This window comes from Electrona antarctica (assembly GCF_951216825.1).
Source record: "Electrona antarctica genome assembly, chromosome: 2".
In the NCBI taxonomy this organism is placed as follows: Eukaryota; Metazoa; Chordata; class Actinopteri; order Myctophiformes; family Myctophidae; genus Electrona; species Electrona antarctica.
Window position 1 is genome coordinate 36134339 of NC_136807.1, and position 12500 is coordinate 36146838.

General features: G+C 45.6%; 1 protein-coding gene across 1 annotated transcript in view; it reads right to left on the reverse strand.

The window, feature by feature from the left end:
- sema3b (sema domain, immunoglobulin domain (Ig), short basic domain, secreted, (semaphorin) 3B) overlaps positions 1-12500 on the reverse strand; it is a 123338-nt gene that overhangs the window by 34142 nt on the left and 76696 nt on the right. The window contains exons 2-3 of the mRNA XM_079530042.1: positions 6767-7393; positions 1043-1200 (exon numbers count right to left, since the gene is read on the reverse strand). Coding sequence (XP_079386168.1) covers positions 1043-1200; positions 6767-6968 — 360 coding nt within the window. The 5' untranslated portion in view covers positions 6969-7393. The remainder of the gene's footprint in view (positions 1-1042; positions 1201-6766; positions 7394-12500) is intronic.

Sequence of the window (12500 nt, forward strand, 5' to 3'; positions counted from 1 at the left end):
TTAGGGGTTCAGTGTCTTGCTCAATCACTGCGTGAAAAGAGGAGTTAACGGGCAATTATGGGCACTAGATTTGCCCGTAAACCTCAAGTTTAGCGGGCATATACAGTAATATATGGTAATATACATGTGTGATTGATGGTACAATTCGGGAGTTTACCGGAGTTTGTTGGAAAGTTTAACGGGAGTTTCCTGTAATATCCGTATTCCATGCTTTTTACGCAGTGCAAGGACACTTCGACACCAACTCTGGGGGAGCCCACAGGGATCGAACTGGGAACCTTGCGGGTTCCCAATCCCCCCCACCTCCCCCCCTCCCCACGCAGTGAAGTATCACTGGCTACCTTTGAAAATGGCTGATATACGGTATAGCTCGTCGCTTAGTGTGAAAGCAGCATCGGTGTATAAATGTAACCACACGGACCCATTATAAGGGTCCATCATACGCTCTATGGGTCACAAATGGATAAAGAAACACTGAGGATTGTACAGTGTGCCCGTTCGTTTACAGCAGGGGTTCTCAACGTTTTTGTCTGGGGACCCCCGATAATGCTTTGGCCATGTCTCGCGACCCCCGCCCCGCCCCCCCTCCACACCACAAATACAAATTGACCGATAGCCTATACAATAACCTTAATAATAGAGAAAATAAATCATAAACTAGCTAGAGGCAAAAAGTGTGTGGTTGCCTAGAGACGAGGCAGTCAATGACAAATAGGTCAATGCGGCAGCCAATGAGAAGATAAGTCGCATATAGCAACCCGATGTAGCCCAGTCTGCTTCGCAGCTGAAACCAGATATAATCATTAAGGGAAGTTTATGCATGCACTATGTGTACTATATGTAAACTCTACATTTCTATTTTATATATATAATATGCATATTTATTTATTTTGATATAATTTGGGGACCCCCTCGAGGGGTCGCGACCCCCAGGTTGAGAACCCTATAGGTTTACAGTATATGATCAGGTTCCATGAGGTCACTAAAGGTCAAACTCTGCTAAGCGATTGGGCGAGCTCTTTTTGTGTGATTTGTGACCAACCTTCTGCTCCTGCTTTGCGATGTTGTCCAGCGAGAGCGACAGCAGGAAGTTCCTAGCCCCCACGAAGAGTCGGCCCCGCTCCTCGTCCAGCAGCAGGGCGCTGAAGCAGCACGAACGCTCCAGCTCGAACCTCCGCACACCATGGAACTGCTGCAGCTCTGGAACACATCATGATGGATCCCCCCATTAGAACCATTAGAACCATTAGAACCTCCCCACCCCATGGAACTGCTGCAGCTCTGGAACACATCATGATGGATCCCCCCATTAGAACCATTAGAACCCACTACTCAGGACGGGAGGGAGAACCCCCTTTTGGTGTTTTAAGCATGTTATACATTATAGCTATTGTAAAATACTAAAATAGCAGATCTACAAGCTCGCTATGAGCTTGTAGATCTGCTATTTTTTTTAAATTTAAAAAAATGTGGCGCAAATCTTTGAATATATAGTCTTTCACAGCGAACGTTTTTAACTCAAATCTTTGCTTCTTGGGGTGGGGGGGGGGGGGGGGGGGTGCCTGGAACAACATATTTTCAGATGGGGGTACATAGCCTATAGTTTCTGGGGTCCTTGACATGAAATTGCTTGAGAACCACCGATATAGAAACATAGGTTTTTCAAGAAAACTCTTAGGATTTAGAAGTAAAAATAAAATCGGCCTCAGCTCTAAATGGGTTAGACATCACGCACAACTGGCGTCTCTCCTAACATCGATCACTTGGAACGAGATCGTGCTTATTCAGCATTCTGCGCTATTATGCGCTCACATTCACTCACAACCACTCAACAATATCACTATGGATGTGATGGCGCCGACATCCCATAATAAAAACCCTGCCAGTTAATGTTTCCATGGTGACTGACTGACTGTGGCCTCTGGTACCTCTCACAGTCACTGGATTTGTAGCTCTCCAGATTCAGTGGACGGCTGGCCTAAAAGTCTTGAAGGTCTGGGAGTAAATGTATTTAAACGTTATTTTTAGCTTCTTGTATAGTTAACTGAAGGCAGTTTGAGCACTAGTTATCTATGTGAGGATGCAATAAATGTGTTTGACGGAGAGAAAGTGTCAGTGTGTGTGTGTGTATGTGTGCGTGTGCGTATGCGTGTGAGTGCGTATGAACGCACCCATGTCTGTATCTGGCATGCATGCAAAAAGTCTTACAAATGTCCCAAAATTACAACTTTATATGAATGTTCTGTCAAACGAAGCCAAGGCCAGTTGGTTTCTAAAGCAGGATTTATATGAGAACATAAAACTGCTAACTACTAAGTCCACTGACCCGCATTTGATCTTTTCATTACATTCTAAACCCCAAATCTAAGTCACATGAAGTTAAAGGAGTCAAAAGTTAAAGCTTTGCTACTAATGTACAAACTCACACTCAGGAATGGCACCAATGACTTGAACTGAGATTCCCTTTGTAGGGGGGAGCGAACCTTTGTACGGTACAGAACAAACCTGGTCGACTATTAGTTCAAGAGGGAGTGCCACAATTTTTTTTATTTTTCATTAGACACCCTGGAGTAGTTTTTATGTGCAATGATGTATTAACTTTGTATTTAGGGTTTCTTCCTGGAGGCTGAACCCTTGACAGTCAAACGGGCCAATGAAATAAACAGTAATATGGCATCATACAACTACAGCTGTGGGTGCCAGGCAAACCAGGCATACTTAATGAACTGGTGGGCGTGTCCACATAAAAGCATGATTTTAACAAATACTGTACACTTTTTGGAAAAAAGTTCTTCCTCCTTATATTATAATAATACCTGATGATCATGTTTTAGGGTGGGAAAATAAATGTGGCACTCCATCTTTCATTTTAGTGATATAAACTACCAGTTCAGTTCTTCTAACTGTGCCCTCCTGCCAGCAGTTCTCCTGCCAGGCGGAGGAGCCGTAGAGTCCTGTGTGTTTCATAAGGACCTGTAACTCATTGAGCAGGAATGAAACCGTATTGGTCTCAATGGAAACTTTTAGTGTCACAAGGTCCTGAAGTGCCGCTTCACAGCCACAGCCTTTTCCTGCCAAGAGCACATTCTGGAGGAAAACACTACCTAAGACAGTTCGTTTTGAATTAGTAGACATAAGCTATAATAGTTGAGCTCCAGCCAGTGGAAAAAAGCCCTAGAGTTGCCTTCAGAAGTATGTAATAGTTACAGGATTTGGAATGACATGGGTCCCTGCCTGCGGGTCTTTCATTGCTCACTGTTGTTTTCTTGATCTACTGTAGCTCCTTTCCTATGATGCTCAAATCCATGTGTCAATGTGTCGTATTCATTACGTCTGTCTGTTTAATAGTGACAGCATGCATAGCATACCCTATATTAGCTTAGGCTGAAGAAGATTGATCCAAACGAGGTACATAAATGGTACTGTAAATGGTGCATTTATATAGCGCCTTTATCCAAGGCGCTTTACATAAGATTGTGCATTACATTCACCCATCCACACGCACATTCACACACCATTACATTCACCCATCCACACGCACATTCACACACCGATGCCAGAGGAAACCATGCAAGGCACCAACCTGCATATCGGGAGCAATTAGGGGATCAGTGGCTTGCTCAAGGACACTTCGACCCTAACTCTGGGGGAGCCCGGGTTTGAACTGGCAACCTTGCAATCCATATTCCATATGTGTTATACATCATCTCATGAACTGAATTGATGTGATTGGTTAGCCGATTTGCTCATCTACATATGACATAAATGTCCCCTTCATTGTCAATGGCATTTAATGTTTGTGTTGCCACAAATGTACGTCATATTTGGCGGACATTTGACTAATTTCTCCTTTCATCGTCAATGGCAAATATTGAGACGTGCCCCTCAAAAAGGAAAACTTCTACAAAGTGACCACTTTTGAAAGTGTCACAACAACTTGACGTTCTAACCGAAATGAAAACATTTGACTCCTAATAATAATGTGCATGCAGTCTAGATAGAAGCGGAAGTGTGCTTCAGTGAAGCACTGACCTTGATCTGCTCTCTGCAACAAGTATAGCCTGTTCCTGTCTCCTACCGTACATGTATACTGTCTACCTCTGTCTAAACACAAGGCTCAGTGTAATTGATTGCTTGCGTCGGAGCCTTCACAGAGACGTAAGTCCTTGGTGTGTTTAGTAAAGGCTGTAATTGCTGGCTCTTGCAAATGGAACAGATCGCTGGTTTATGTGGTTGTGTCGGGCGCTGAGCCGGCATCTTATATCTCACAATACTCCAGAGATGAAACACAACGCTGCCGCCACGCGCGTGTGTGTGTGTGTGTGTGTGTGTATGTGTGTGTGTGTGTGTGTGTGGCTGAAAGCCCAGCCAAGAATAACAGAAACCACAAATTACGGTTGGCTACTGTTCAGGGGTGTTTATTGTAAAAAGGATATGGCTGACTATCACATGAACCAGAGCGAGGCTGCGTGTGTGACGTGTGTGTGTGTGTGTGTGTGTGTGTGTGTGTGTGTGTGTGTGTGTGTGTGTGTGTGTGTGTGTGTGTGTGTGTGTGTCTGACTGTGTGCATGTGCTGTATCTGTGTATATCAGCAATTTTTCTCCAATTTCTTTGAGTATGTCTTGGTGCATGCGTGCATGCGTGCATGTGTGCGTGTGTGCGTGCGTGCGTGCGTGCGTGCAATTTGTGTGTGTATGTATGTGCACACATGCATGCACGCGTGTGCGCGTCTGTGTGTGCAAATATTTCCATGATAGATTGTATGTTTTGGTATGTTTGTGCTTGTGTGTGTACAGTATCTGTGTCTGGGTGCGTATAGGTGTGTATGTGCATGTGTTTGTACAGTATCTGTGTCTGGGTGCGTATAGGTGTGTATGTGAATGTGTGTGTACAGTATCTGTGTCTGGGTGTGTATAGGTGTGTATGTGCATGTGTGTGTACAGTATCTGTGTCTGGGTGCGTATAGGTGTGTATGTGCTTGTGTGTGTACAGTATCTGTGTCTGGGTGCGTATAGGTGTGTATGTGCATGTGTGTGTACAGTATCTGTGTCTGGGTGCGTATAGGTGTGCATGTGCATGTGTGTGTACTGTATCTGTGTCTGGGTGCGTATAGGTGTGTATGTGCTTGTGTGTGTACAGTATCTGTGTCTGGGTGTGTATAGGTGTGTATGTGCATGTGTGTGTACAGTATCTGTGTCTGGGTGCGTATAGGTGTGTATGTGCATGTGTGTGTACAGTATCTGTGTCTGGGTGCGTATAGGTGTGTATGTGCATGTGTGTGTACAGTATCTGTGTCTGGGTGCGTATAGGTGTGTATGTGCATGTGTGTGTACAGTATCTCAATGCATTCTCAATGGCGAAAACACAAACTTTGGCACCACGTATTTAAAAAAAGAAAAAAAACATTGTTATGATTTTTATTTATTTTTTTAATAATTCATTATTATTATTTATTTATTTTCAAAGACGTCCACAGACGTCTTGGGCACTGCACGTGCGGTAATACCAAAGACGTCCACAGACGTCTTGGGCACAAAATGTGTTTCTCCGTTATTGCCCGCTAGGTGGTAGCATAAACACACCTAACCTGTGCCATCCGTCCGCTCTCACTCTACGATCCTTGTTTAATTTCCGGGTTATTCAGTGAGGTGGGGACTGTTGCTGTGAGGACATTGATCGTTACCCGTAAGCTCATATCCCATAGCTCTCGTTACAAACAGTTGAACATGTCCGCAGCGACGCGAGACAAAGTCACAAATGAATTTACGATCGTCGGGATGTGCGACAGCTCGCCATGGACAGCGCTCGAAGCTTTAGAGATACAAGATACAAAATCCTGTTATAATGGAGGCTCAATGGAGCTGGATTTAAACATCCCATAGCTGGTGAGGACGGAGGCTCTCCATAGCAACCGGAGCAAATACTAAAAGGTAAATTGACGGTCGCCGCTTTCATATATGGATTATACGAACATGTACGTGGGTGGCACATGCTGTACCCTAGCTTAGGGGGTACGATTATAATCGTACTGTAGATAGCAGAGAAAAAGTTAAGGGTAGTGTTTGCTGAGAGGATCTGCTATACTGTCAAACACACATATCCCTTTACAACACCTCAATATGAGCGAATACACAACTACAAGGACGCACGTCGCACACACTCACACACACACACTCACACACACACACTCAGACGTGCCAGTTCAAATACCGCACAGGTATCAGATGCACCCAACATTTTCACCAATGAACAATAAGTGGATTGTGTACTTATGCTGGAGGAAAGCAGCCTTAAAAAACATTTCATTTTCACTTCACTTCAATTAAACCATTCAGGACGGGAACCCCCTTTGGTGTTTTAAGCATTATTTTAAACTTTAGCTATTGAAAAATAGGAGATCTACAAGCTTGTAGCACGGCACCGAGTGCTGCACTACGAGCTTGTAGATCTGCTAAAAAAAAATGTATCGTGAAAATGTGGTGGAAATTTTTGAATATATCTTCGTTCACAGCGAACGTTTCAACTCAAATCTTTGAATATATATTCTTTCAGAGAAAATGTTTTTAACTCAAATCTTTGCTTCTGGGGGGGGGGGGGGGGGGTCCCTGGAACAACATATTTTCAGATGGGGGGTCGGCGGCCAATTACACATATTTATGGGGGTCCTTGACGTTGTTTGAGAACGACTGACATAGAAACATAGGGTTTCTAGAAGACATTTGTATAGAATCGTTCACTCCGGTGGTCCTGGAGTGGAGTTTCTTACCTTTGTAGGACAGCTTCATGCGAGGCGAGGTTGAGGAGGAGGAGGATTTGGAGGAGGCTGGGGTGGAGGAGGGGGTCCGGGAGGCGGCGGCGGCGGTGGCGGTGCCGGAGGAAGCGTGCGGGGCGGCCGCGGTGGCCAGGCCCAGCATCAGCAGGGAGCTGCACGTCACCATCATGACCGCCATCATCACCACGGTCATCATCGCGAAGGTTCCAGACGTATAGTCAAGTTGCAGAGCTAGAACGGCTCTCGTGGTGTCCGTACAGTTTCCGTTTTATGTCTAGTTTATTATAATCTTGGGCCTCCTCGGCGGTCCAGATTCGTCCCTTAACTATCAAACCACCCCCCCGTTTAGAATAGTCTGTCTGGCTTTTATTATTAGCCTCGTTTAGCAAACCGGGTCCTCTTTGAGAAGAAGGTGACCTTATACTCCAAGCCGTCCAAAAGTCCAAAACCCTTGTTCTCTCTCTCTCTCAGCGGTCAGTCTCGTCCTGTCCCTCGCGGAGCTAGTCCCAGCGATCTTGTTCCGTTGCAATCTGAGATGTGGTGTCCGCTGGGCTCTGATTGTGTCCGCTGCTGCTTGGGTGAAGGCCGCCCGCCGTTTACCAAAATGTAGAGAGAAAAGACCTGAAATAGATTGAAGGAGAAAAGGCTTTTTTTTAGAGAAATGCACGCAGGACTGTTTAGACAGAGACTGTGCCAGTGCACATGTGTGTGTGTGCACACACACACACACGTACGTGTGTGTACAGAGACTGTGCCAGTGCACATGTGTGTGTGTGCTCCCCTGGCGTCGGAGGTATATTTAGCGTGGGCTAGATTGATGCCCCTGCCAGCCTCTGTTAATGCCAGTCCCCATAATGGCTACAGCACTGTAATCACTTCACATTACAGCAGCAGGACCAAGGGACAGTATCCAGCGTACGTACACTACTACACACGCACACACACACACACACACACACACGCACACACACACACACACACGCGCACACGGTCACCTCACAGTGTGTGTTAGAGATATGATGAATTAGTGCCATATTACCCGACACAAAAACCCACTATATGGCGCTGCCAACCTGAAAGTGGCTGCTGTCCTCTACTCTCATTCCCTTAATTTCTCTCTCTCTCTCTCTCTCTCTCTCCAGTCTATCCCACAGGCATTTGTTACACTGCTACGTGTTGCGAGCTCGCACAGATCGCTTATATTTATAAAAATAAAACTGTACAGCTGAACACACACACACACACACACACACACACACACACACACACACACACACACACACACACACACACACACACACACACACACACACACACACACACACACACACACACACACACACACACACACACACACACACACACCTCATCCACCTCTCCGTTGTCTGTCTTTATAGACAGGTGTCACCAGATGAGATCCGTTCATTACGGAGCTGCTGATGAAATTAAATTAAATTAAACGAGGATCATTGGGTAGATGATGGGCGCACAATGAAGTGCTGTTATGTTGGACAAAAATAGCAGACCTACAAGCTTGTAGCGCGGCACTCGGTGCCACGCTATGAGCTTGTAGATCTGCTATTTTTCAATAGCTAAAGTGTATAACACAATGCTTAAAAAACACCAAAAGGGGTTCCCTCCCAGAATGGGTTATAAGTTGGTTAATTCTAAACAAAAAAGGCTCTATATAAACAACAACAAAAAGTTCTTTACAAGAGTTCTTTACAAAGATCCAAGATGGGTTCTGGACTGCGTACAGAAATGTGGACAGCAACAGAAAGACACACAGAAACAGAGGAAGAGGGGGATAGAGGAAGACCACAAAGAGACAGAGAGGAGGGGAAAGAGAGAAACTGGTTTTGGATTAAGTATAGGTTTGATAAACCAAATAAACTGTAGCTCTCCTGGCCTAGGAACAAATCCAGGCAAGAGCTTTCTTCCTGTGCCTCAGCCTGCACATTTTCCTCTGCTTTCCTATACAGCATTATCTGTCTCAGGTTAACCCATTTTGGACTGAGGCCGATTCTGAAAATGCCTCGAAAACCTGACCTAAGTTTTCTGAAAAACTTCAAATATTTATATACCAGCATCAAATATATGACATTTTTGAATACTGTACAGAACCCCAAGAGGGGTTCCCGTCCAGAAGGGTTATAACACCAAAAGGGGTTCCCGCCCAGAATGGGTTAAAACAAGGCCAACGCCATGGTCTACTCTACCCTAAACTATACGATATGCAGGACGCTAACATGTGGGGCTATGTGTGTCTGCGCCTGGCTGCAAATCAGAATGGTGCGTGCCAATCGTCAATAAGAACATGAATGCGCCCGGCGTGAGCAAGAGGCAGAAAGCTGAAGATTCTTTTAGCCAATGACTTCATGCATGAAGTGAATTTGTACAATAATTACATCAGTGGTTCTGCTAGTGTAAAAAGTGGCCTGCGACAAAATAATAAGCATGCTTTGTTAATGTAAAAAAAACAAAAAAACACCGTCATAAAAGTGAAGTGCATGTAGAAATGCACAATGAAATGTGTTTTCATTCAACAGCATTTCCCTGGTATAGGAGATTTGAAGCGACTCGTTCGATGCCGACATGGAAAAACTCCTGAGCCACGGTTGTGAGTATATGACCACACCATCTGAAATGAGCTCATGGAGTGGCTTATGAGCCTGTATTCAAAACTCTACCACTGACAACACACCATGCTCTCACATACTGCGTGCGTGCGTGCACATATAGTGCACACGCACGCACGCAGGCACGCACACACACACACGCACGCACACAGGCTCCCACTTTTTCAGGAGACTTTATACTCAGCCACAACAATAAAGTATTTCTTTGAGTATAGAGGCGGCCCACTTTACTCTATTAAACCTCACAGTTGGCACTCACTCCCTAACCCCCCGCCACCCCCCCCACTCCCCCAACACCCCCACCCCTCTCCTACTCATCTTTCCTTCTGTCTACCATGGGAGTCCACTGGCATGCAGGACCAGCAGAAGAGTGGAAGCGTGTCAGAGGTTTGCAGGTACTGAGGACAGACAGTGGTCATCAGTACTGAAAGCCTTTGTACGGTGAGTAGCCGTACAGTCATCTGTATGCATGGATATGAATGTATACATACAGTACATGGTGTACATGTCCATATGCAGTACAGTGTGTGTGTGTGTGTGTGTGTGTGTGTGTGTGTGTGTGTGTGTGTGTGTGTGTGTGTGTGTGTGTGTGTGTGTGTGTGTGTGTGTGTGTGTCTGTGTGTCTGTGTGTGTGCATTTTCAAGGAAATATTTTGAGAAGTTTTTAAATATTAAGGCCATGAACGAGCACGCGCGCACACACACACACACACGCGCACACACAGATGGGGTCATCAATTTTAAACGGCACCTCTATCCTACTAGGCTGAGCTGTCATTTCCTCTCTTGTCACTTTGACGTATAGAGATGAGGGGAAAAGTGAGGAGAAAAAAACAAGAAAGTATTTCCTTACTTCCTTCCTCTCTCTCTCTCTCTCTCTCTCTCTGAACCTGTCTTCTGATACCACTGCACCACTACACTCCTATATATACTTTGTTGGACAACAAATGGAAAATAATTACTGATCTTGCAGCTCACATGTGCTTGTAAATCTGTGATTACATAACATTTTTGAAGATTTGTTAGAATGCAATTTTGAAACATCTTGGGACATTTCACCTACAGTGTGTAACAACAACGTGCCAAAACGAGCATTGAAAGTGGCGACTTGTTGGCTTGTGTCTGTGTGTAGTGTACCATAGAAATGATTTGATTGGGGCGCCCGCTGGCCTAGTGGTCCAGGCGCATGCCACATATAGGCTCTGGCCTGACAGCACGTTGTGTGTTCGAGTCCCGTTCATGTCATCATGATGACATTTGCTGCATGTCTCCCCCTCCCACTTTCCTGTCTATCTTCACTATCTTAACTATCAATAAAGGCAAAAAGCCAAAAACAAATCTTATAAAGAAAAAAGCTGAGGCACGGAATGTGATCTATGATGATGTATGATGATAGGAGCGCCCCTCACTCGACACGCTAGCCAGCAGGGTGCCAACACTGTAGTCTCACTGTATGCTGTACAGTGTACACTGAGACTGACAGCCACAAGATGCCTATCTCCTTACTTGTTAAAGTACCGTTGTAAGTCAAGTCCGGTTCTCTAAGACAGCTGTTCCCAAACTTTTCACATCAAGGACCCCCAAATTGACACTAATTAGCCCGCGGACCCCCCCCCCCCCCCCCCATTTGAAAAGATATGCCAGGGTCCCCTGCATAACAGATGATTCTTACGGCTCTAGCAGTGATTCTCAACCTGTTAAATTTCAAGGACCCCCCAAGTGTGACATGCGTTAGTCTACGGACCCCATTTTAATTGCATTTCTATCTCTGGGACCCCAATTTATATTGTAAAATCAATGTTAATTTAACTCTGAGAGTGTTTCCATTTCTACACTCACAGAGTTACAGACCCACAAGGGTCCATTTGATTACAAAGTATCATTTAGCTGTGGGACCCCCTGGAACCCCCTCAAGGACCCCTGGGGGTCCCCCGGACCCCACTTTGGGAACCACTGCTCAAAGACTTGAGGGTTTAAGTGGTTAAATGAACTGAGAATGTACAAATGGACCCAATGGATTGTAAGGCACTGACTGTACAGTACAGTACGCATGAAACAACTTGTACATAAGGCTCTGTTCTCTACACTCTATTATTTTCTGGACTGCTGCTCAAGTGCTCAGTATGGATATGTAAACAGAGCGCGCGCACACACACACACACACACACACACACACACACACACACACACACACACACACACACACACACACACACACACACACACACACACACACACACACACACACACACACACACACACACACAGTAGCTGCGCCCATCACACACACACAACAGTCCATGCTGCCTCTGAATAATAGAGCTATTGAGGCAACATGTAAACAGAAGAGCTGGCATGAGCACACAGCATCACAACACAACACTGCTGATTTGACAAAAAGGCGGCAAGCCCCATGTACAGCACACACGCACACGCGCACACACTCACACACACACACGTTACAGAGGCCAGCTGTACAAAGACGTGTGTTGTGTTCTATGGTCTGGTGAAGCACTCTGTAGTGATTGGTTGGCCTTACAGAGCTGTAACGTTAGAGGAAACCTCACTACTTTCACCCTCTCCAATAACAATGTATGTCTGTGTGTGTGTGTGTGTGTGTGTGTGTGTGTGTGTGTGTGTGTGTGTGTGTGTGTGTGTGTGTGTGTGTGTGTGTGTGTGTGCGCGTGTGCGTGTGTGGTAAATGGTGCATTTATATAGCGCCTTTATCCAAGGCGCTTTACATAGATTGTGCATTACATTCACCCATTCACACACACATTCATACACCGATGGCGGCGGAAACCATGCAAGGCACGAACCTGCACATCGGGAGCAATTAGGGGTTCAGAGTCTCGCTCAAGGACACTTTGACACCAATTCTGGGGGAGCCCGGGTTCGAACTGGCAACCTTGCGGTTCCCATCCGGCCACTCTACCCCTGAGCCACCGCCGCCCGTGTGTGTGCGTGTACGTGTGTGTGTGCGTGTACGACTGTAACGTGTGCGTGTGTGTGCGTGTACGTGTGCGTGTGTGTGTGGAGGTTGAGATGTGGCTGTATATAGTGCAGTATTTCTTTCAGGCAGGGAGAACG